The 25,233-nt window shown below is 45.4% G+C and overlaps 1 protein-coding gene and 1 non-coding gene across 7 annotated transcripts in view; both read left to right on the plus strand.

The window, feature by feature from the left end:
- LOC111068258 (afadin) overlaps positions 1 to 25,233 on the plus strand; it is a 59,186-nt gene that overhangs the window by 28,004 nt on the left and 5,949 nt on the right. For 3 of the 6 annotated variants that reach the window (XM_022357616.2, XM_022357617.2, XM_022357620.2), the window contains 9 exons: positions 13,722 to 14,074; positions 16,895 to 17,016; positions 18,278 to 18,332; positions 18,406 to 18,692; positions 19,054 to 19,263; positions 20,566 to 21,031; positions 21,117 to 21,641; positions 21,710 to 21,957; positions 22,023 to 22,141. In XM_022357616.2, coding sequence (XP_022213308.2) covers positions 13,722 to 14,074; positions 16,895 to 17,016; positions 18,278 to 18,332; positions 18,406 to 18,692; positions 19,054 to 19,263; positions 20,566 to 21,031; positions 21,117 to 21,641; positions 21,710 to 21,957; positions 22,023 to 22,141 — 2,385 coding nt within the window. Of the gene's footprint in view, positions 1 to 13,721; positions 14,075 to 16,602; positions 16,692 to 16,894; positions 17,017 to 18,277; positions 18,333 to 18,405; positions 18,693 to 19,053; positions 19,264 to 20,565; positions 21,032 to 21,116; positions 21,642 to 21,709; positions 21,958 to 22,022; positions 22,142 to 22,454; positions 24,970 to 25,233 lie in introns of those variants that run through there. The other 3 variants (XM_022357619.2, XM_022357621.2, XM_022357618.2) reach the window with 3 other exon arrangements.
- LOC121404796 lies at positions 2,460 to 2,589 on the plus strand. The gene has a single exon (XR_005968224.1). It is a non-coding gene; the product is annotated as a U4atac minor spliceosomal RNA (small nuclear RNA).

The following is a 25,233-nucleotide window of genomic DNA, read 5'->3' on the forward strand; positions in this document are numbered from 1 at the left end:
TATAAAAATCGAGACAATTATGATCTCTTCAGGTATTTCCTTATACATTTCCTTATGTAAGAGTTATCCAATTCAAAGGTCTCCCTAAACCGTCTTTAATCCCTTATTTTCTCCGTTCTTTAATCGTCCTCTATAGCGTTCAGCCCCACTACAATTATAAATGGCCTGTAATTACATTACTAATCAAATTTCGACAAGAGCAACACACACACACACATTTGAACCCCGAAACCAAAAAAGTCAACAATTATCGAACATCTGTTTGACATCTGAACCAGTTCCCAAATGACAAAGGCAAAAGAATACAAATAATAAAAAGAATAATCATGTGTAACCTGTCATTAGCGTGGGTTATCCGCTTTTTATTCATTCGGAGACTATCGAATGGATCCAGAGAATGAATGTAATGTTCAGAGAGGGGCATCGGATATCCCCCACGGGCTGATAGCATGTCCTTCTCTTTTCTGTGCGGAACAAGTGAAAATTAACGCTACATTTGTTTTACCAATAAAAAGAATAAAGAAAATAAAGAAATAAAAGGGAAAAAGAAATACCAGGGAAGGACTTTCACTCCGCTGGCTCTCTTCTCTCTCTCTTGCTCTGTGAAAAAGGTCAAGCCTAATGAAGCTCAAAAGGCTTCAGCGTAGACTTTGTCCCCGGGGCCCCTCCAACCCATCCCGATTCAACCGGAACGTGGCAGCTCATAAATAATGTTGCCACGCCACGCCTCCCTGTCATGCCACGTTCCTACCAGAGACGGCTGCTGCTGCTGCCTCATAAACTTTTGTAAAATGCAGCGCATAATTTTCTGACTGAATTTTTCCTGGGAAAACTCTCGCAAAACTTGTAACTCTCGAGACTTGTCCATGTCACACACTCGTGTCGCTCCTCGCCCTCTATCCCACTCTTTATCTCGATGGGAAGGTTGAGAAGTGCAGTTTATTTTGAACGCCTGAAGGCCATCCTTGGCACTGGCCGTTGGCCTCCTGATGGCAGCTGAAAATGCGCTCAGACTCGGCCAAAAACGTCACACGAAATTAGGTTAACAATTTCTTCGCTTATTCGTTTTTTGTTCTTGTTTTGTTTTACAAGGCAGCTATTGTTGCACAGTATTTTTCGGCGGAATTTAAGTTGAAAATGTCATTTGAAAAGCGAAAGAATCTTGCTGAAAAGTTACTGAATTTATGTGGAAATTGTTTATATTCAAAAGCTTAAGACTAGCTTTGTACAATGGAAACAATTTACTGGCTGCTGATGTTTCCCAAATGATTTTTTCTTGCTGGTTAAAATAAATCAAAAATCTAAAAATTTTAAGAATTTTGAAAGAATATTACTTAAAAGGTATTGCATTTATCTGGTAACTGTGGATATTTAAGTTATAGTTGTTAAGAGGTCGTATTGCTTGGCAGTGTGGAAGACAATGATTATTTTCCATATCGTTATACTTACGTTGATCTATCGAAATATCTTGTCTAGATTTATCGTGATTTCTCTCCCGCTGATGGGTAATTTTTTTTCATTTACAAATCAAAATCGAAAAGCAAAACCAAATCCGAATCCGGATACGGATCAACAGAATCAATCATCAACAGGCAACGAGCCGAGTGCCCCCTCCAGTAATCATCATCATTTACATGATGTGGCCCTGCTCCGAGCCCCCTTAGACATTGACGACACTTGCCCCTCCAGACGTCGACGTCGACGATGACGACGACGACGACGACGACACACGCAAGTCGGCAGTTAGTCAGGAAGATGGTCCCAAAAGATGACTAACCGAAATTGCTGGCCGAAATGTAAGCCATTTCCCAGAGAGATGCCAGAGACAAAAGGCAGTCAGCAAGCAACCGACAGAGACACATGTCACATTACACACAGCATGCACAGCAGAGAAAAGGGACGAATGAAAGTGAGAGAACTTGAGAGAGAACTGATGTCCCTCCAGAAGCATTTGATGAATACATTTCCCTATTCCATATTCCGCATTTCTATCCGAAATTGAATTATATTAGTTTCTCGCTTTCTCTTTTTCCTCTTGATTGCAAGGAATCTCTCAAGGAAATTGCCTATTTATTTATGAGTCGAAGCGGATTAGGATCCCTAAAACGATGCCTGAACGGAAATTACTGGGATATTAATTTGAATGTGGCTCCCGGGCCGGTCTTTGCGTTTCCATCCATCACAATCCAGAGAAAGGCAGGCCAGTGGGTAGCCAGAGGTCAGCCAAAGGGAGGAGGGTTGCACGAACAAAATTAATTGTTGCATATAAATCTCCTCAGAGATATGATATGATAGGGGTTGCTGTGCTGCAGAACTCCCAACAGGTTTGGGATCGGAAAGCTCACGCCCAATCCCTGTTCCGCGGATCGGCAATTATTTTTGCAAGCTTCGAGCTCTTGTAATTCCCAACTGGTTCGCGCTGCAAACTCATGAGGTTCCGCGAGATTCCCAGCAGTCGGCACTTCCTTGTCTTGGGGAGCAGAAATGTCCAATGAACGTATAGTGAGGGCATTGCTGCTGACACCAATTACATTTATTCCCGTCTGTCGCACCACTCACTCGAGTTTGATATTCGGAATTTTTGGCCAAGGTTCCCTTACTTTATAGGGAGCCGCATATTGAATACATTCGAGAGTGGAAGTACGAGCCACTCGTGTGGTGGGGATCTTCAAGTCTTAAGAGCTGATTGAAGTTCATCTTAAATATCCTTGGGGATAGTGCGCATTTAGTTTGACGGTTTTTCCCCCAAGCAAACACACACACACACACATCCTGGCATCCTTCCTTCCATCCATCTTAAAAGGAAGCCAAACCGAAACAAACCCCCAAAAAAGTCGGGTGTGAGTGGGTGGGGGGAAAGAAAATGCAAGTTGGCCAACAATAAAGACGTTGACTGTGCGATGCTCGTTAGCCGAAAAGTAGCTTCAAGTATATCTCATGTTTTTATGTGTATCCCCCCACGCACACCCACACACACACAACAGATGCAGATACACACAGTCAGACATATCCTTTGTCTTTCACTTTTGTTTTTCCTCTGGTATGGGTAGGTCGGGCATATTGATTGCCTCAATGAGCAGAGAGCGAACTCCAAACAGAAGTGAGAGGTGGAATGGGATAAGATGGGATTCGATGATGGAGTGGATTTGTGGCACGGGAATGATTGACAGGCATTTGTGGTTTACCGGCTAAGGGCTCATTATGAGCATTTTGCATTAGAAATTTAATATGTATCGATCATCTATAGGTAATCGATAAGTAGATTTTTATTTTAGAAGTTTGTTTTCGGGTTTTAAGTGACATTTTGATTTTGATTTCTATAGCAATAAATTTCAGGAATTTCGATTATTTGGTTTTTGTTTTGGGGTTGACAAAATGATGATATAATGATATTGCAATCAATATAAAGTTATAGACTGGCTATCGATATATTAACGATTTTTTTTTATCGATTTGTTATCGATAAACATATTATTTTGATCAATAAGCAGGTTATTATTAAGTTTTATGTAGTTTTCGACAGTTTTTGGTACATCTAGGCCCTGCATTTATCGATTAGACTTCGCTTTTCAGCGATCCCCCGTCCTAAGCACAGAAATTAAATCCCTCTTGGCTGCACTCGTAGAACTCATAGCAGCTATATCCTTTCAGTCCTGTGTAGCGTGCAGTCGCCTTTTGAAATAAAATAAATTACAATTACACTTGCAATTTACATTTTCCACGACTCAGTGCGCTCGAATCGCATCGCATCGCCCCTTTCCCCAGCCCACAAGCTTTTAAGCTCCAGCCATTCGAAGCGAAGCTTATCGCACGCAAAAACCGAAGCCAAAACCAAAACCAAAACCCGAATGTAACCCTTCTTGCGTTGCCCCCTGTCCGCTTCTCAACAGCGTATTCAATGGGTCACCATGGCCGTCTCTCTATTTTTTTTTTGTTTGGGGGAATATTTGAATGTGTGTGTCCCGATTCCGACGGATGTTTGTGTGTCCGTATCCTCTCTCTCGCAGCAAAAGTTACTGCTGCTGCTGCTGCTGCTCTGTGTCATGCAAAAGGGCCAAAAGCAAACGCACTTAAGCACACACTCACACATACCAATAATAGCACCCTATACACACACACACACACACACACACGCTCACGGATACAGCAATACCAGCGTAGGGTAGTGTAGGGCAGAGTGTATGGCGCACACCCATTGAAAACATTGTAAACTAAATGTTGTTTCATACACCACTCACCCACACACAGTCATAATTTACTCTGCTTGCTTTATGTGCAGAGCGCTCTGTATGGTATTCTGTTGGTTTGTCCCGAACCCTGTGCTTGCAGGTTGGAAGGGTATGCTCAGTTCGTGAAGATTCAATGGAAGAGTAGGCCCAGATCTATATTTATATTACTTAAGAGAAAGGGTAACCAAATCTGCTGAAGAGTTTTATTTGATCCCCTGGCAGATCAGTTGTCCTCTGCCTTTGAACAAAAGCAAGCTAAAACCGCTGTGGAGCCGACAATTATAAATTAAAATCATTAAGTTTTAAAGCGAGAATATTGACAAGAAGTTCCTTCGATTCTGAATCCTTCAGAATTCCAATTGAATCACTTTTCCCTTTATATTTAAGTGCCCCGCAAATACATCTAATTATCCGTGGTATCCTCTAGTCGAATTATATTACTCTCGTGATATTCATTTCGTTTTTTTTTTGTGCTATTCATTCATTCATTCACGCACTCAGTCTCAGTCGAAGAGCCAGCTAGTCGGCGAAGGACCCAGGCGCTGGCGCTGCCGCTGCCTTTGGTATTGCCTTTGCTGCTTATTGCTCATACGCTCCGCAGTGCGCTCCTCAGTTATCCTCGCGCGCTGTCAACGCATTGTTGTGGGCACCCGGCGCCCGGCGCCCAGGCAAAGCAACTGCCAGCCCCCCGCACCCGCCAAAAGCACCCTCTCCGCGTGTCCCGTACATACGGTTTGTTTGTTAGTTGGTTAACAAATTATTATCAAAAAAAATATCCTTAACTTTCCCCCCTCGATTTCGCCCCCCCGGTTCTTGTGGCTTTTGCGTCGCGTTTGTGGTGGCAGAAAGTGTCGAAAAGTTTTTACCGCTCCCTGAAGTGAATTTTCCCTTTTTCCATGGAAAGCGAGTTATCGTTTTTTCCGTTTTTGCCTGCCATGGATTGTCAGCTTTTTCTTTTGTCCCCCCACCACCACCGCCATTGATTGGAGTTCATTTTCCCATTTAATTTCAGTTTTTACGTTGTCTCTGGCATGTGCTGGGATTTCAATTTATCCGCGAACTTTGTTGCCGCATTCCCGGAGCGTAAATTGAATTTTCACACGTTACCGGCTTTCACCTTTTGCCCCATAATGCGGTAGATTGCGGTTGCAGAGCAGAGTAGAGTGGAGTAGAGCTCTCACGCCAGGAGCGATGATGGGCCATTAATTCACCAAGAAAAACTCATATAAAAATGTAATTTTTTTTGTAATCTCTCCCCACGTCATAGCCACAGTTTGAGGACTGCTCAATTCCTGCTTCGAAAGAGACCCCACTGCCACAGAGCTCCTCCAAAACAAACAACAGCAAAAAAATCGATAAATTTCAGGAGTTATTTACAAAAGCTAAATGGTATTTTTTTTGTTGTTTGCGTAGAGAGTGTATGTTCATGTCTGTGTCTGTGTGTCTGTTGTGGCATGGTTGTGAGTGGTTAGGACATGGACAAGGACATGCCTGAATCGGACACAGGGTCCTGCTTTTGTCTGGGCGTCATCAATGGGTGCACATGACAGGCACGGCAACAAATCGAAGCGAAGCGAGGCAAAGCAAAGCGCATAAGCCCCGAAAAATCAGCAAAAATTAGTCAAACGCATGAGGGAGATTCTCTCCATTCAACTTTTGAATGTAGCACGTGGCACGAGATTGATAGGAGATGAGTTTTCAGATAAAATGCATTTTGGGATTCATATCCGAAAAGGATTAACATTTTCATTGATTTCTCGTTGCGATAAATACTCTTCTTTTTATGGGGCCAAGTTTGACTAATTTAAGTTCTAAATCAAACCCGAAAAATCCATTCCAATGAGCGTTTTATGTTGCAGAGTGGGAGAGTATTGTACTGAGTGCCTAATATATTAGAAATGACTATTGAAATATGGACATTTTAATAATTATTGAAGTTTCACTGCTTCCTTTGGCATACATTTAACTTTTTCTGAAGCTATTCAGATTCAGCTCTAAGAATAAATAAATTTAAGACTTAGGAAGCCTTATACGAGTATCTATGTCGAATTTTATCTACGAAACAGTTCAGTGTTCGAAAGGTGTTCGTTCGACGTCGGCTCTTATCATCTCGCTGCTACGATCCTCTCTGAGCGGGTCTCTCAATACACGCTGTCTAACAACAACAACAGCAATAGAATAGGCTAGGGAAACGAATAACGGACACCCAAATAAAGGAGACAGGACAGCCAGTAGAAGAGAATCCAATGCGAATAAGCTTACGAGCCTACAGATATATTCGTGGCTTTTTTTTGCTTCTACCAGACAAAAGAACTCGCACGATACTGCTAAGCTACTCTGTAAGAGAAATAGGGAGAGTTTAGTTTCAGTTTTCTTTAATAAAAGGCACTCCATTCGTAAAATATTTGAACATACTTGACTTATTTAAGTGTTTCCTGGAATACGCCTTTTCTACAATAATGTCATTCCATCAACGGAGACAAGAGAAAACACAGGAGGCCGCTCACTCGCTCACTCACAAAAGAAAATCCAATCATGCTTTGCCGCTCATACCTTTCCTCCACCTCCACATCCACCTCCACCTCCACATCCACCTCCACCTCCACCTCAACATCCAGTTTCCTTTCTTTCACTTTAGAGATGTGATTTCATGCTTGCTCCTTTTTTGTTTTGTTCTTGGTGGAATTTTATTTTGATTCGGCTTTTGGTTCTAGGACCCAGCAGCCAGCAGCCAGCCTCCCATCTCGAGTTGAGTGTGGCAATTATATTTTTATTGTTCCTGTTGCCAAATTGTCTAGCAAAAATGTTGATGGCCGCCTGGGGGCAGCAGCACTTGACTTGAATGGTGGCTATCCAGTCTAACCTGCTGCTATCCAGCTGTGGAAAAGGATCCTTTGGTGGAGAGGTGGGAGAGAGAGAGAGAGATTGCAAAGGATAGGGCAGCAGTCGCTGGTTAATTCGATTTTGTGCTTCGATTGCGATTTATACGCTTGTGGGTTTCGCATAATGGAATGGGAAGTGAGAAATGAAACGATGAGAGTTTAAACCTTTAAAAAAGAGGAAGATTTATGAAGATGGAGCAGCTCTATATCTATATAACGATAAAAGAAGTTTTTGCATGAAAGAATTCTAATCGGAATTGTGTTTGGATTGTTTTGGAAGAACAATAGATGCAACAGCGGTAGCGGGCCTCTTCTATCGGCCCCTGAGACATGAAAACTTACTGCTTTTGTTGCTTTCCATTTATGTATCCATGAAATAGTATCATAAAGAAGAAACCACTTAAGAGTGGATTTATAATATATCCCAGATATCCATCCACACGAATTCCAATTGCACTTAATTTATTTTGTGGTCAAGTTACACATTGATTGAATTTTCAATCTGCCCAATCGAACAACGACGACGAAAACTAAATCGAATTTCCTTCCAGTGAAAATTCCAGTTAAAAGTTAACCGGAATCCTTAATGGAGCAATCAAAGTGAAGGCAGGCAGGCGCTTGAGTGAAATTTACTCGTATATATATGCTATAATTTAATGTAATGTTTGCCGAGGCTTACACGAGGATTAAACTTTTGCCTGTCCACCTTCCACGTCCAGTCCTTTGGGTCAAACGGAGAAAGGAAGCAAAACTTTATGTGTGTGTGAGTATGTGTGTGTGGTTGTGTGTGCAAAAAGGGAAAACTTGGCTCATTAAATTTTCATTGTTTTAATTTGCGCCACGTGAAAAGCTCACTTGCCAGCGAAAGCAGAAAAAGGAGTCTGTGTGCTGGCAAGAGGTGTGGCTTCTGTGGCTGGAGGAGTTCTCTGCTCGGTGGCTAGATGGGTGGGGTGCTTGGGCTGCATAGAGAGGGCGGGCTCCTTTGGTTTCCCACCCAAGTCATAGTGAAGCCAAGCCACGTTTTTACGACTAATTTGGCTAATTTGAGAGCACAGGGTGCTATTCCTTCGACTACTGCTCCTGCTCCTGCTCCTGCTTCTGTTCCCTCTCCATTTCCTGCCTCTGATTTTCCCTCTGATGCAGCAAGCTGCTAAAATCAATCTCAGGCAATTAGGCGCCCCTCGAACAATATTTTTTTTTGCTTACAGCGGAGTTTTCTAAAGTTTGTTATTCGCTTTCTATTTTTTGTTTTGTGTTGCCAACAAATTAAAATTACTTTTAATTAAATTCGTGAAGTGGAGAGCAGCTCTCCTTTGGCATGTGCTGCTGGTGCGCCCCCAAAGTTTCCTCCGCTGCCAGTCCATCCGGTAATTAAAAGCAGGATAATGAAATTACACTCTCTGGATGGACGGATGGATGATGGGCTGGAGAGTCCGTTGAATACTCTCTCTCTGTTGAGATACTCGACTGACATTAGCATATAGATTGGAAGATTCAGACGCAGATGAACGTCGTCTGGAATACAAATAGTATTTGGTACGGGCTCTGGAGGATAACTGAGGATAACTGTCTACAGAGACAAAGATGAGATCTTAACCGTTCTTAACCTTTCCTGACCTTTGCTCTCTTACAATATCCCACATCTTTTGATTGTTCCTTAACCCCCGCCCTGTCAACAGAATGTCCTTGTGCTTGACCTTTCGTTAGTGTATGAGAACCGGTGCCTTTTTCTGATTTATGCCTTTGCAAATGCGATTCTAGCCAACATCCGTCCACTGACCAAACTCTCCCACTCTGCCACTCGCCTGCTCCTTTGGCCCTCCTTTGGAATGGCTCTGGCCATTAGAGCACAAGCAGTGCTAATAAAAATTAATGTGCCCAACGCTTGGTCGCCATTTCCATGGCAAAAACCCACACACACACATTGAACACAACGGTGGGAATGTCCGCAGGATCCCAGGCCACATGACTGTGTGGCATACCCCTGACGGGTTGCATTTCCTGCACCTGGATTCTCCCTCTCAGTCACTCAACTCGTTATGCAATTTTGTCGCTCGTGGTTGCATTGTTGTTTCGTACTCAGTACTCAGTAATTGTAGCGCCGAAGGGGCGGGGCTCATGTATGCCTGTAACAGGCAGAGGGAGGCAGATCCGAACCCATAACGAGTTCGGGATTTATAGATCTGTCAGTCTGTCAGATCACGTTGTAGCGATGACTGTAGCTGGAGAAACCCACTTTCTATGTAGGTTTCCATGATTTTAATTGTTTTGAAACGAAGCTAAGCCTCCTTACAAATATATGTACATATGTATGGATATGTAGGCTTCACAATTTGTATGGTATGGATTTTATAGCCAAGATCATCAAAGAAAAGTACAGGCTTTCCTCGGCTAAAGACATGAATGAAGAATCTATTTTTGATACATATTTCCATGTGAATTCATTCGAGCCTCATAATATCAGGGGGTATCCTCTATCCCATAGTACTAATATCCGATTATCCTCTGCTTGTTTGTGGTTATGTTTTGCTCTCTCTTTTCTTTCTCTCTGGCTACCTCTTTCTCTCTCTCTCTCTGTCTGGCTTCTCTCTCTCTGTTGCCAATTTATTCGCACTTATGCACGTGTCCATACCATGGGCCCCACAGGCAGACAGATGGGCAGACGGGCAGAAAGCCCCCAGAAACATAGACAAAAGGCCAGTGAAAAGAGGTGGGAGGGAGGCCTCCCTCAATCATACACATGATCCTCCTGGCACGTTGTTGTTGTTGTTGGTTGAATCAATTTCATGGCTCGGTCCCCTCCTCAGACCCACCCATGCAATGTTCCCCTTTCCCGTATTTTCTTTTCGGTAGCTTTCCTTTTTCGTTTTCTTTCTTGTGTCCTTTTGGCCGTCTCTCTATCTCTGTCTGTCTGCCACGTCTGATGCCTTTTGCAATTTGTTCGTTTTCTTGTGTCAACAGCAACAACAGTGTTGTGCTGTGCTGTGCTGACGAGTGCTGCTGATGGGTGATGCCAAGGTATATTTGATGGAAGGTAAGGCAGATGCCTTACAGAACATAATCTTAACCGAGGGAGAGTGGAAAGGACAAAACAAGGACAAGGCAAAACAGAGGAAGAGGGAGGATTAACCTTACCTTCCATTTAATATACCTTGGAATGGTGACACCTCTTCTCTGTCTCGGGCAGTGGTTCTGTCTTTGGTTCTCTGCTTCTGACCAAGCTCTTGACCAAGTTGGAACAATTAAAACGATTTTTCTTCTTGCCTTCCGTTCGGCAGTGCACTCTATCAATGTCCCCATGTCCCCATGTCCCCGCCATCCTCCATCCACCATCCTCCACTCGCCGTTTGCCGTTCGCCAAATGTCAGCTGCCAAGGACACAAAATGTTTACTTAAATTCGAGAGCCACGTTGCCACGCCGTGTGGTGTGCTGTGTGCTGTGTGTGTGGTTTGTGCGAGTGTCTCCTGTGCTTCTGCATGCCAAATGAGGGGCACTCCAATTGCTCCGTCGAGCACTCTGTCAAAGTTGTCCATTCCTTGATTGATTTACAATTGAATGCCGGTCATGTTATGGCCATAAATTGCCATTCAGTTAGACTCCTTGATTAAACAGCAGGAGGAGAAAGGAGTGAAAATTGTTGGGTGGGGCGGGGGGAAAGGTCGAAACTCCAAACCGAAGATGGAAACGGAACCCATTTTACTTGGAGCAAAGGTCAGGGGAGTAAAAACCAAACCAAAAGGTTATAAAGGAACTATGAATGGCAATCTAATTGTAAGAAAGGGGAAATTTGTGGGGCAAAACTGTAAGAAAATTAAAAGAACTTCTCGGAATTATACAAAGAGGAGCATATCTTTAGCATGACCGTAAATCTCTGTTTCAATTAGATTAGGTCTAAGCAAAGAATCTGCTTCATCCGATTGGTAAAACCCTTTAAATAATTTCCATATTATAATTAAAACAGAAACGAAATCCCTTTTGGCCCTACCTTGGAATTAATCCCCGCATTTAATCCCTAATCCACTTTGCCACTTCATCTGCTTCCTGCCACAAGTTTCGATTGGTTCCTGCGAACAAGTTGCAGTCCAACAAACAAGGGGATTATTCATTTGAACAGCATACTCGTACCCCCCCCCCCAACAGCCATCCAACCATCCATCAAGTATACGCACCGCGCCGTGTTTTCAGTCGCCACTTTTCTGGCTTCGTTTGATAAGCTTTTTTGGTTGGCTTTTTGTTAGTTTTCTAGCTTTTTGTTTGCTCTGTTGGCTGCTTGCCGATTTTGATGTTGCGTTTTTCCAACTTTTGGTTACTTTTTCCTACATCTTTTGTTGATTTTTTCCCCCCATAAGTTTTGGCTCCTTTTTATTCTGTTTTCAGTTTTCGGTTTGCTTTCTGCCTGCCTGGCTTTGAGTTTGATTATTCTCTGGTGCGCTTAGAGAAAGTTCTCTCGGTACCCCGCCGGCCATGTGTGCAATGCTTGCCCACATGTATTAATAATAGCACACACACACACACACACACACACACACACAAAACACACAGAGAAATACTTGTGCCCTCTACAAATGTGGTTCCTTAGGCTTCGCAAAAAAGGTACTATATACAATGGAAATACGATTTGTTGTTAAGTTTTTGGAAGCTTTTGGAAATTGAAAGCGCTGCCAGATTCCCCCAGAGGTGTGCGCCAGAAATCTCCAGCCATCTTGTTAAATAAGTTGCACATGCCACCACGCCCCACAGCCAAACACACACACCCCCCCACTGGCACGGCCCTGTCATGGCTTATTTAGCTTGTACAAGGAAATGCCCAAAAGCATTCGGCAGACGCCAACTTTGGAGGTCTTGGAGTCTACGGATATGCTGATGCTGTCGCTGCTGTTGCAACTGCCGCCCCATAACTATGGAAGAGTCTGGAGGCAAAGAGGGAGTTGTTAGAGGGAGTAGGGGGTAGTGGTGCCGCTGTAACTGCCATCACATTTTGTATGCTTCGTTAAGCATTCTGTACAGTGCACAGCAGCGGCAGCAGCAGCAACACCCACAGAGGTGGCAAAGTGGCAGCTCGGCTTAGAGGGAGGATTCAGTACAGTTCGGTTCATAGAAGATGTTTCCAAAGTTTGAAGCTCTGAAGGTGAATGATAAATTGAAATCCATTATGGAATACACAGATATAACATTCATTCTTACTCCCATTTACAGCTAAAAACTCTGTGAAATATGAATAATTTTAATGTTATAATGTAGTAATTCAAGAAATGTGGGGAATGCTTGTCAGAATCCCCCCTGTTGCTACGGTACTGCCACAACCCTATAGCTATTGCGCGGACTGTAACAATCCACCAAATCTGTAGGATGGAGGGTGTTGTGAGCACAGAAACAGGGGGTGTGGTGGGGTGCAACAAATTTATTTGTTTGTTGTTGCAGCTGTCGATTCGACCAAAAACTGCAAATGTTGTATATACATTTTGATATCAGAGAACTATCGAGCAGCGGACACCGAATGTTGTGCCACTGAACTGTCTGTCAGTCAGTCAGTCAGTCAGTCAGTCAGTCAGCCTCTGTGTTCGGCAAATAATTCTATCATTCAGTGTGCCAGTCTCTGCATCCGCCTCGCTCTTCAGAGCTCTCTCCTTCACCCAGTCGATTGTTTTTATTTTGCTTTGCTTTGCTGGAAAAATGAACATCTAATATCGAATTTGAAATTGATGATGCAGCCAGAATTTGATTTCATTTTCGGAATTTCCATTTTGCTCTTTGTCTCCTATTTAAGCGGGAGGTGAATGAAATGGAATCGAATACGTTGGGACGAGATGAGATGGGAAGCGATGCCAAGCGATGCGATGAGATTGCCAGAGAGAGATAAGAGATGTGAGGGGTGCAAAGGAGAGAGCGACAGACACGGCTACACTGGCGGATGCCGATAGTGTGCAGGGTGTGTGGGTGTGGGCTTACACAGGGAATTTAAAACATGTACACATGTATATGTATTTATTGTGCATGCAAATGTACAGAAAATATTCTAGAAAATATTCTAGAAAATATCGTGTATCGTAAAAACCTTTGAGAAATTCTATATATGTATTTTGGAAAGCTGTTTGGGGAAAAAAAAGTGTTCCATTGAATCCGAGCTAACGATAACTGAAGCTTTAAATGCAGAAAATGTTCAGGAAAAGCTGAGAAAATATTAGTTATAAATCAAGGAAAAGTCTTGGGAGAGAGATTTAAATTTAGTTGTTAATGATTTACCTTTGCCTTTACCAAGTGGCCTGAATGGTTCCCTCATGTGCTGTTGGATATGCATACGTGAGCCTCGCTTTTGTTTAGCTTTACTCAATGTCTCGTACCGCCACTGTTATGCCAATCAGCCAGCCATCCATCCATCCATCCATTTGTGGGTCTGAGATTTTCATTTTCGCCTAAACTGCACATCACAGCGAGACACAAAAGACAAAAGTCCGCTCGAAAAAGCGTGTGACAGCGTTTTTTTTTTTTTTTTTTATTTTGAATATTTTAAGGCCTAAAACATGAACCTAACAACGAGTATTATAATAATCCACCAAATATAAACTTATATAGCATTTCTAATCTTATATTCACCTTTATTTGTTGCAGGTTCCATCATGTTCCATGTGCGTCGGCGACCGGCAGACTCCCAGCCGCGAAGGCGCAAGAAAAAGCCGCTCGGTGCCGCCAATGGAGCCTCGCATATGTCCGGAGATCGGGAGGGACCCGTCCTGGTGGAGGTGACGCACAGCGGCGATGGCGGGCGGCGCATCAAGCTGGGCAGCGATCCCGTGGAGGTGGGCTCCGCGAACACCAATTGCCTGCAGCTCTTCGGACCCTCCATACAGCCGAGGCACTGCCTCATCTCGCTGCATGAGGGCGTCTGCACGGTCACACCGCTGCACACGGACGCTCTGACCTTCGTGAATGGCCACCACATCAGTCAGCCGACCATTTTGCATGTAAGTTGCGACCTTTTGCCCCCTGCCATACCTCCCATGCCATGTCCTACCCTACCGCACACCCACCCACCCACCTCCTCCATTATGTGTCTTCCATTAACTAATTGCGAATAATTCGCTTTAATTAGTTAAAATTCTGGCACGTTGCTGCTCGTGGCACGGGGAACGTAAGGGGACACCGTGGCGTATGCTTAATTTGACTGATGAAATTTATTGCCACTCAGCAGGCGACGCTCCCATACACCCCCCACCCACCAACATGACCTTGACCCGCTTAAAGTTTAAACTGCTTGAAATTTCGAAAAATCTGTATACACTCTGTCCTCTCTGCCTGGCCGTGGCATTTCCCTTAGAGTTTGTGGCGATTTTCGGGGACTCTTGGGGGCAGGGAAAGGGCGCAATAATCGCTGAGGCTTAAGAACTTTTGACTGTGGAATGAACTGGAAAAACTGGCACTTAGATGCGATGACAGAAGCGCTGCTACTTTTTTTGGGCTTAAATTCTACGCAAAGTGGGAATTGAATTATTTTTATAAAAAAATAGAAAAGGATTGCTTATAAAATGAGTGGCACAAGAATTAAATATCTTGAGACGATTACATCCCACTGAATTTACTTCCTTCGATTCTGCAATGTCTGTCAGTCACGCATTAAGAAATACGAGCAAAGCCGTAATACTCATAATCATAAAGGAGAAGAAATACATTGCGAACGGATGATCATTATTATATCCAGAATTAACAACCTGTCGTTTGGCTCTTTGAACACCTGGCTTTCGAATGGCTTTAATGCTAGATAAATTCTCTTTCAAGTGCGTACTTTTAGGATGCGCATTTCGCAGATCAAGTTTCGGTGCATAGAAATTGAGCATTGCGTATGCTAGTATCGAGACAAGTGTGCCGCGATTCCAACGCTTCCACAGGTTACATACCGGAACCCTAAGAACAACTTACAGTATAGAAATAAATAATAAAGGAAACCAAAACTGCTGTGAAACTAAAAGTAAACCCAAATTCAACGTCTGGAAAATTCAATCAGCTCTTACTTAATCCCTTGTAAAACATTCCCCAAACCAATTCAATTCTCAGCCCGCATTCGTTTCCATTTCAAGTTCATTATCAGCTTTAAGTTTTGACCAGAAAAGGCCATAAAATTCCCCACCTACTTCCTACTTTATATGAACATCCATTCACATCTACATCGAGTATATAGAAGCGTACGAGTATGCGGGCCATAGACATCCCCCACCGACGTCCCACCGAATAGGCTTTGAGTTGCCGCCGCTGATTTATCTTTTGTTTTGACAACTTTTTCGACAAATAAATAAACACACACACACAACCGAAACGAAACACAAACACAAAGAAAACAACCAATCGAATCGACAAGCAAAAACAACAAAAATTCGAGGGGAAAACTGAATGAAATGAATGGCTCTCGGCTTTCGATGTTCTCACGCATTAGCAAAAAAAAAGGGCAGAGAAAAGTCAAACGAGAAGCAACAAACATTTGCCAGCGTTATGTCAAGTTTTGTTGTTCCTTTTGTTTTTGTTGGTTTTATTACGAGTTGAGTTTCCGCTTGATAAATTTGAAACCAAATAAACAAAGAGAGAAAGAGCTCAGGGAGACTCCAGAATTCAGAATACGAGCAGCAGAGGATAAGCTTCAAGCTCTCGACATTACCCACAAACTGTCTCTAGAGACTTATCAAGGAGAAAGAGAGAGAGAGAGAGAGAGAGAGACAGAGAGAAAAACGAGATAAGTATTTTGCGTAATTCACTGAGCAATCTTTTATTTTTGTTTAACTTTTATTCTGTCATTCGGGCTTTGTTTGCTCCCCTTTCTTCTCTTCCCCTCCCCGCCCCTATCTTTTTCTCTGCTCTGATTATATTTTTCTGATTTTTTTTGTCAATTGGCGAAATTGGGGTTTATGCTGCGGTTCGATGAGCCTGAACCAAAAATAAATACATGCGAGTACAATGCAAATTGGAAAGCTCTCCCTCTTGGCCCATGCAACAGATCGAGAGAGTGCGTGTGGCAGAGATTTAACAAAACATCTAATCAGCATTAAAGTGACGCACATACAAACAAAAATTGAATGAGTTCCGACTAGTGGATACCCCTGAAACACTTCCAACACTCTCTGAATATATGAAGAAAGGAACAGAGTTTTTTTTATCGGACTGCTGCAAACTTCTTTGCTCTAATAAGAGTGTCATAATTATCCCATTAAATTGTAGTTTTACAAATTTAAAACTCTTTTGACTTCAATTTAAATATATTTATGATTCTACAGTGATACCAGAGTATTTTCTTGATTTGCATGGGAGTAAAGCAACGTGGAATAAATAAGTCTGCTACGAAAATGTGTTGCAGACAAATAAATCCGAGACCCCCGTAAAGAGGGGCGTCTCTGTCTCTGTGTATGTGAGTGTGACTCGTCGTCATCAATGACATTTCTGCAACGCCCCAAAATTGTTCCAATCGAATCCGCTGCCCTGCCACAGTGCCCCAGAGTCCGTCAGCCGCTTCAGTGCTCCACTCTGATCTGATCTGCTGTCCTCTCCTGTCTCCTGGCCTGTCTCTCGTGTCGCGTTTCCCCCTGCTCCCTCGGCTGTGTAAATATTTAAATAATTGGTTAAATTAATTACAATTATTAAGTCACTTGATGGTTTATCAACACGTTAACCCTCATCATCATCATCACACTGATGGACGGCACTGCACTAAACTGCTGCTCCTCCTCCTCCTCTTTCTTCATTTGATACTGTGCTATAATTAATTAATTCATACGTGTGTTTGTGTCGCATATCATCCACAGAACGGTTCGGTTGTGATGTTTGGACGCGTGGCCTCGTACCGCTTCCTCGACTCCCCCACGGATGGACGCTACAATCTGGCCCTCTCCCAATCCCAGTTGGATTCGGCCTGTCTCTACGAAAGGTGAGTTCCACCGGACTGCTAATTCTGTTTAATATTTTAAGAAAAGAATCCGCCACACTACGCTTTATCTGCCCCATAAACTTGTGTCAACAGATGAGCTACTGTGCTTCTGTGTTTTTTCGTGTGTTTGTTGAAGATAGATAAAAGATTGCAGATAGAAGAATTTCCATGCTAAAGATATCAGAGAATGCGTAGAGAATATTTCAAGTAGCGAAATTTAAAGATTAATTTATTTGTTTTTAAATTAAGGATTGTATAAAGAAATTTGAGGAAACTACAAATTAAAGAGAATACCTTTAGGTAACCCATGAGATCTATGAAAATGCTATAGAATATATACTGTTAAAGATTCAACTAAAAATTGTATGTAGAAAAAAGTTTCAGAGCCTCTAAGGTTCCACTTATCCGGAAGATATTTTTCTTTGAAAAGTTCCATTCTTAGGGAATAGTTTTCTACCCAAATTACTCAGAACTTACACAAGTTTTAGCACAGTTATTGTCTTCATTCAACTTTTAATGAAATAATTCATTCAATAATAATTGTTTGTAAAACTGAAATTTCCACTCATTTACTTGAAAACTCAACAAAAATAATCATTCCATGCCATGCCATATATTCCCACCAACAACACACTTGAAACGTGCAAAAGGGCCTCTCATATGTGTCTCTCTCACACTCTCGTTTGCTGTGTAAAGGAATTTTAAAGTCCATTTTCCACATTGGCTATTCTCAAGAGCCACTCCTCTCCCAGCCGTGCTGGTGCAGCAGCTGCACCAGAAGCTGGCTGGGGGGCAGAAGCACTCTTGTATATGTACAACGAGTCGTATTCACTACGTATTCCCTTTATGAACAGACCAAAGAGAGGAAGCCAAAGCAAACCGATCTATTCGTACGCGTAGCATTCGCGTTTACATATTTTGGTGTAGAATTTAATTTAGCTTTAGGGATAATGTATGTATATATTTCCGTATCCGTATGCAATTGCTGTTTTCATTTTGCTTATTTATTTATTTCTTATTCATGTATTTTTTTTTTATGTTTATTTACACGCTTTTTGTGCTCTGTTCTCTGTTTCTGTTTCGTTACGTGACTCGTTTTTTGTGTAAAACATTAATCTCATGCACATACCACATACAAAAACAAAACAAACAAATAAACAACAAATATGCAAAATTAATTTGCACAAACACCCACAAAACAAAAAACAATGAAAACAAAAACCCCATATCCTCAAAACGATTCAAACAACAACAACAACAGTCGGTCACCCACTTCGCCAGGATCTTGGAATGATGAGGACGGTGCCTTGAGTTCGGTGAGTAATTCCACTCGTATCCCCGAAGGGATAACCCCTATAATAATCCTCTCTTAATACCTGCCGTTAATAGACTCACAAAAGCGAATACGATCAGCATCAGCAATCGAATCAATCGAGTGGATACCATCACAGCAATACCAATAACAACAATAACAACGCCAGTGAACATCCTCTGAGCAGTACCCTGAGAGGCGATGTAGTAGACAGCAAGGCCACAGGACAGGATCAGGCGGTAAATGCCACGGGTCTTTTGGGGGGTGGCAACAACTACGATGGCCAGAGTCTCGAAGGTAATCTGGAGAATGAAACCAAATCCATTTCAAGCATGAAATCCGGTGGTTCCAACAGTCAGGATAGGTGAGAACTCATTCACTTTTCGATTTGTACGAATGATAAATGAATCTTTCTCTATATAAGAAAATTCCCTACAGGATTAGTCCTACACACACACACCCACACACAAACACACATACATATATATATATATATATAACAAACCATTATATATTATTCATTCACTGTCTGATTGAATTTTAAGTTGTTTTTTTGTGTGCGCTTTAAATGGCAATTTATTTATTTATATTTTATTGCACTCTGCAATCATTTTACACTCAATGTTTTAACTGATTTCTCTAGCTGTAGCTGTCTGTATCTTGTATCTGTATCTGTATCGTTGTGCTCTCTACTAATTGCTTAACAATTGCTTTCCCTTGAACAGATCCCCCAAAATGCCAGGCTCTGGTTTGTTGGCCGGCGGCGGTGGCAGTGGCTCCGGCGATGCCCAAGGACAGGAGCCCATTCTGCCAGCCGTTTTGGAGTTTCCCGAAACGCATCAGGAGCTGTTTTTGCGTCACATCATCAGCGAATTGGATGTGAATGTGCCGCACTTTAAGCTGGCACCTGTCTATTCGCTGTACCTGTGTGCCAGGTGTGTAACGAGACAGTGCTGAATCATTCCGGGAGGGAATTGGTTCCAAAGAAAGATGAAACAGCGCTTTGCCTGGCTTTAAATGTTGTATTAATGTACTAAAAAATGGGAGAAATATTTTTAAGAGATATTAATATGATTTCAAAGAGTTTTTGAAGGGGGGAGCAGATATATTTCCATCAAATATATCACGTCCTTGCTCTCATTTGCTCCCATATGACGCGGTACATTTATGCTCGACACCCACAAGCGACTGCTGCAAAGAGAATGCTGGCGAATTGAAAAAAAACCAACATACAAGTCGTGTGCATGATGCGGATAATTTGTGGGCTCTCACGAGTTTCGACTGCTCCCAAATGCAAGAAGACTGCGCAACGCTGAACTATAGAAGAATGTCTTAGTCACTGAAAGGAGAAAGGATTGCTTAAAGAAAAAACAAAGTTTAATTTAATTTAATCCACATTTGGGATCAAAGAAAGGGGATCAATAGAAATTAGAATTATTCATCTATAAATACAGCCAAAAACATTTTCATTAATTATATAGAAAAGAGGGCAGCATGCAGCACCAGAGTGTCCCAAATAATAATATTTCATCATTAATTTACAACAATTTGTCCTGCCATACTCCCACATGGATGTGCACTATACAGATAGATAGATATATAGATAGATAGATGGTTGGCTGCACTTCTCCATGCAACCTTCAACCTCCTCTTTTGGGGGTCACACAGCAATCGGTCGTTCAATGAATCCATTTATATTTCAATTTCAAAATCAAAGCTTCATTTAACAAGCCCCCACAGGCGGACACACAGACAGACAGACAGAAAGACGGATGGAAGGAAAGATAGATGGAAAGACAAGCAACACCATCTGATAAATGTATGGGCATAAAGTGGATAGACTTGCCATGCCGCACACATGCGAGTGGGATGGGATGGGAGTCCCCCTGAAGCAGTGGAAGCAGGACTATCAGCAGCAGCAGCAGAGGCAGAGGCAGCAGCAGTATCAACAATTCATTATCAATTATGATGATTTATCTTGGCTATTGTGCTGACCCAATTTGTGAGCTATTAATATTAATGTGTCCTGACAGCAGGAGGAGGTCGCTCGCCATGCAGGACCTACAGGACCTGCAGGGTTGACAGGGAATTTCGACATTTGACAGGCGTAAAAATCAATAGCCCCAAAGGCTCTGCCCTGAAAATTACTCATCCAATTAGTGGATCTGTCTCTCTCCTTTTTTTTTGTTTTTAATGAATGCTAATTGACGATGACATTTCTCTCTCTCCCGCTGCAGATACCGCGCCTCCACCCACTACCGTCCAGAGCTGCAGCCCACGGAGCGGGCCCACAAGCTGACGATGTTCCTGCACCATGTGGCCAATCTGGTGTACAGCGTCGTCCAGGAGCAGTACACTGATCCGCGGATCCTGGCCTTTTGGATGGCCAACAGCTCGGAGTTCCTGCACTTCCTCAAGTCGGATCGGCACATCAGTGCGTTCAGTGTCCAGGCCCAGGAGGTGCTCGCGGAGGCAGTGCAGACGGCGTTCCGCAATCTGGTCAACTGCTTCCGGCTGGAGCTCTCGCAGACACTGAATCAGTTCCTCTCGGAGAACATCGATCACGATTCGGCGGCGGGCCTGGTGCTCACGGTCCTGGGATCCGCCATGGCGCTGCTGCGTCGCTGTCGCGTCAATGCGGCCCTGACCATCCAGCTGTTCTCGCAGCTCTTCCACTACATCAATGTCATATGTTTCAATACGGTGAGCGTGGTAACCACCCCAACAGGGTGGTGCCAGACCTGAGCCCCTTCCAGATGTACTCATTGTTCCCTCTCTTCTCCGGCAGATCGTGGCCAACTCTCACATGTGCACCGCCGACTGGGGCAAGGTGATGACGGAGCGACTGCAGCTGCTGGAGCTGTGGGCGGAGCGTCAGGGCCTGGAGCTGGCCGCCGACTGCCACCTGGCGAAGATCAACCAGTGCGCGCAGTTCCTGCAGGCGCCCAAGTCCTCGGTGGAGGAGATCCAGCAGTTGGCCTGCTCCTGCTTCCGGCTGAACTCGCTGCAGATGGGCGCCCTGCTGCAGCTGGAGAAGATTCCGCGCAATCTGGTGGACACGGCCATACGCATGGCCGAGTCCGTGGCCGATGAGCTGACCCGCGCCGACGGACGGGAGGTGCGCCTCGAGGAGTCGCCCGAGCTGCACTTGGCCCTCCTCCTGCCCGACGATGGCTTCAGCTGCGATGTGGTCCGGGGCATACCCACGGGCCTGGTCGACTTTCTCAATCCCCTCCAGCAGCAGGGCATGTGCCGACTGGCCGCCCAGCCCACATCCATTGGCCTCTGGACGGTCTACATGCATCAGTTCAATGTAAGTCTGGACGGCAGCGCCCCAGCAGCCTTTGGAATACTTTTCTAACGAGAGAAACCATTTTGCAGGCTCGCAGCTCCAGTGCCATGTCCAACAAGCTGCCGCAGCCCGAGCTGCAGCTCATCAAGCTCCACAAGAACAGCAACGGCATGGGCCTGTCCATTGTGGCGGCCAAGGGCGCCGGCCAGGAGCGTCTGGGGATCTACATCAAGAGCGTGGTGCCCGGCGGAGCGGCGGATGCCGATGGCCGCCTGCAGGCGGGCGATCAGCTGCTGCGCGTGGACGGCCAGAGTCTGATCGGAATCACCCAAGAGAGGTAGGGATCTCCGAGCATGCATCTGAGATTGAGTTTCTTTGCTTATGGCGTATTGAATGTTGCAGGGCTGCCGATTATCTGGTGAGGACCGGTCCGGTGGTCAGCCTGGAGGTGGCCAAGCAGGGGGCCATCTACCATGGACTGGCGACGCTGCTCCAGCAGCCCAGCCCCGTCATCCAGCGTGGTGAGTAGCAGACTCCACACCAGGAGAAGCCTACACCTACATACATAGATACAAACACTCACACTCACACACTCACACACACACATTAGAGAGCTACTCCAGGTGTTGGGTAGAACGCTAAGAAGAACACTCACTCAAAGATACTCACACTCAAAGATACATTCCACACTCTCCAGTCCACCAGTCTCCCCGTTGTGTAAGCTAACAAAAGTAACCAAAGGTCCTTCCACCCAACCCCCAATCTCGACTCTCCAATCTCGAATCTCCAATCCATGCTGCTGCTTCACTCTGATGTGAATCTGAATCTGAATAGAAGCTTCCTCGAGCAACTTCCTGCAGCAGCTGCAGCCGAACCAGCAGCGGCGCCACTCCTCGTACCAGCAGCAGGCCCGCTACTACAGCAACTCCATCTCGGACGACAGCCTCAATCGGAGTCGGCGCGAGTCGTTTGCCTGCATGCGCGCCTCCTCGCCGCCGGTGCGTCGACTGAGCGCCTCCTGCCTGCAGGAGGAGCTGTGCGCCCAGGGGCACCAGCTGCACATCGATCCGCGATACAGGGACACCCGACCGATTGCCCGATCCGCCAGCAGCTTGTATCTGGCCAACGACCAGGGCTACTACCATCCGATCCCTTCGGCGGCGGCGGCTGCTGCACACTTTAGTCCCATGCGTCCGCTGCGCAGGACACCGCCGCCCTCGATCTTCATAGAGGAGTACCTGGACGAGCCACCGCAGGAGGCGCCACCACCGGTGGAGCCGTGCCAGGCGTCATGCACCTCCCAGGAGTCGTTTGGGCACTTTGCCGCCTACAGCGATGCCCATCAGCCGCTGAACGAGGACGGGATCGCCTCCATGGCCCACTCGGATGATATACCCTTCATTGACGATGAAGAGGAGCAGCAGCAGCAGCAGCAGCAGCAGCAGATGCACCCGCCCATTTGCACCCCAGCCGTTGTCGTCGCCCCATCCCCCTCCTTCATGGTGAAGCGCACTCCTGTGGCCGGCTATCGAAAGACAGTCAGCTTCGATCTGGAGCAGCCAGTAGCAGGCGGGGGTGGTGGAGGTGGAGGAGAAGGGGGAGCAGGAGCAGGGGCAGCTGCAGCCCTAGGAATCGACAGGAAGTACCACACGCACGATGCCATCAGTCAGTTTGCGGCCAGCACATCCTCCACCGAATCCCTGATGGCAGAGCAGGCGGAGCGCATGCCGCTGATCCAGAAGATTCGTCGGGAGCTCAACAGCAAGCGGGCGACCAACTGCACGGCGGATGGCTTCAGCTCGGGCGGATCGGGCTCGAATAGTCAGCGCTCCTCCAGCGAGTCCATCGAGCGGATGCCCCTGCTCCGACAGCAGCAGCAGCAGTCGCCCATCCATCGACAGTTGAACACTCAGCGATCGCACAAAAGGTCAGGATTGAGTCCCAGTCCCAGTTGCAGTTCCGTCGCCGTCGCCGTATCCGTCTCGGTCTCTGCTCTCGCTGCTCCTCCACCTCCTATTATCAGCATCAAAGTTCCTAATCTGTGTGAAACCGAAAGTTCCTGCACCCGTTCTCGTTCTCGTTCTCCTCCTGTAAATACAAGCAATCGATATTGTGCCAGCACCGTCCGTACCAGCACCACCTCTGCCTCTGTCTCCGCCTCTGCCAAATCAAGCCTCCCACCACCTCCACCTCCACCCATCGTCCGCAGGCGTCGCGCCAGCAGCCAGATGAATCTTAGCCCCAACTTCCTGCTGCCCCTGGGGCAGGGCAAAGTGCGAGAAATGGCCGCCTACTTCAATGCCCATCAGAACTTTCCCCCGAGCATGGGCAGAGCCAAGTCCAAGTCCACCTCCGCTCTGGCTGCCCACAGAAGCTGCAGCCCCAAGCTAACGCACTGCGAACAGGGCCACATCCTCAAGCAGCTGAAGGAGTGGAGTCTGCATGGGAGTGCTGGCAAGGATTACGATGTCCCAGCACCAGTACCAGCACCAGCACCAGTCAAACCTTCCTGCGATTGTCCCTGCTGTGGGCATTGCCGTGAAGGGATACAAACTCAAGAAGAGCAGCAGCAGCAGCAGCAGCAGGAGAAACAGAAACATCTCTCTGGCAACGCAGGTTCCACTTTCAAATGCTACGATAGCTGTCGGGAGGATGCCGAGGCCAGCAGTCGGAAGCAGCCACTGGAACCGACACCTGCACCTGCACCGGTATTGTCCCGCTATGCGGCCTGCCGTCGGAGTGTCATGTGCAGCAATCGTCAGGTTCACAGTTTGCGGCAGGTGAAGCGCAACAAACAGCAGAGGCAGGAACATAAGCAGGAGCCTCTGAAGCACAAAGCCAAACAGGACTCGGCAAGACATCAGCGTCACCATTGCCACCACCAGCCACGGCCCCAGGCTCCTGTCTCGCCTCCCTCCACAGCCAAAGTGCTGCTGTCTCTGGCAAGCAGCAGTGGCAGCAGCAAGAGTGCCCCTAACAAGGCCAACAAGTCCTGGCCAAATTGCGAGAATGCATCTGATGATTACCCAAATTCCTGCAGTGAGATAGAGTCCTGCTGCTCGGCTGCTGATTCCACCCCCGGCTGCTGTCCGCACTGCAATGTGCGAGAAATGCATGTTAATGTCAATGTCAAGGCAGCTCCTCCAGATGGTAATGATGATGATGACGAAGATGATGACGATGATGGGGAGGATGATGGGGAGGATGATGGGGAGGATGATGAGGAGGAGGCACTGTCTGCCAGTGTCAGTGGCCATTGTGTCGGACAACGACTGGGACCAAGCACAGCAGCCACAGCCGTCGCCACGTGCTCCACACACAGATGACAACCTAATTATGCTGCACCGAGGTTCATGTTGTTCCCCTCGTCGTTGTTCTTGCTTCATTTTGTTGCTTAAATGTTGAGTTTTAGTCCTTTGCTTTTGCTTTAGATCTTAGCTGGAACGACACTCGTCCTTCGCTTTGATTTTAACATATTTTCCGTTGATTTCTTGTGCATTTTTGTGTAGAATCTTCAGTAGCTTCGTCTGTAGGCTGTGCATACATAAACTCGTACATAATTTGTAGCTTCATTGCAAGTGATTCACATATTTTAGGCACACTTTTTCTTAGT

This window comes from Drosophila obscura, unplaced genomic scaffold (assembly GCF_018151105.1).
Source record: "Drosophila obscura isolate BZ-5 IFL unplaced genomic scaffold, ASM1815110v1 contig_4, whole genome shotgun sequence".
NCBI lineage: Eukaryota > Metazoa > Arthropoda > Insecta > Diptera > Drosophilidae > Drosophila > Drosophila obscura.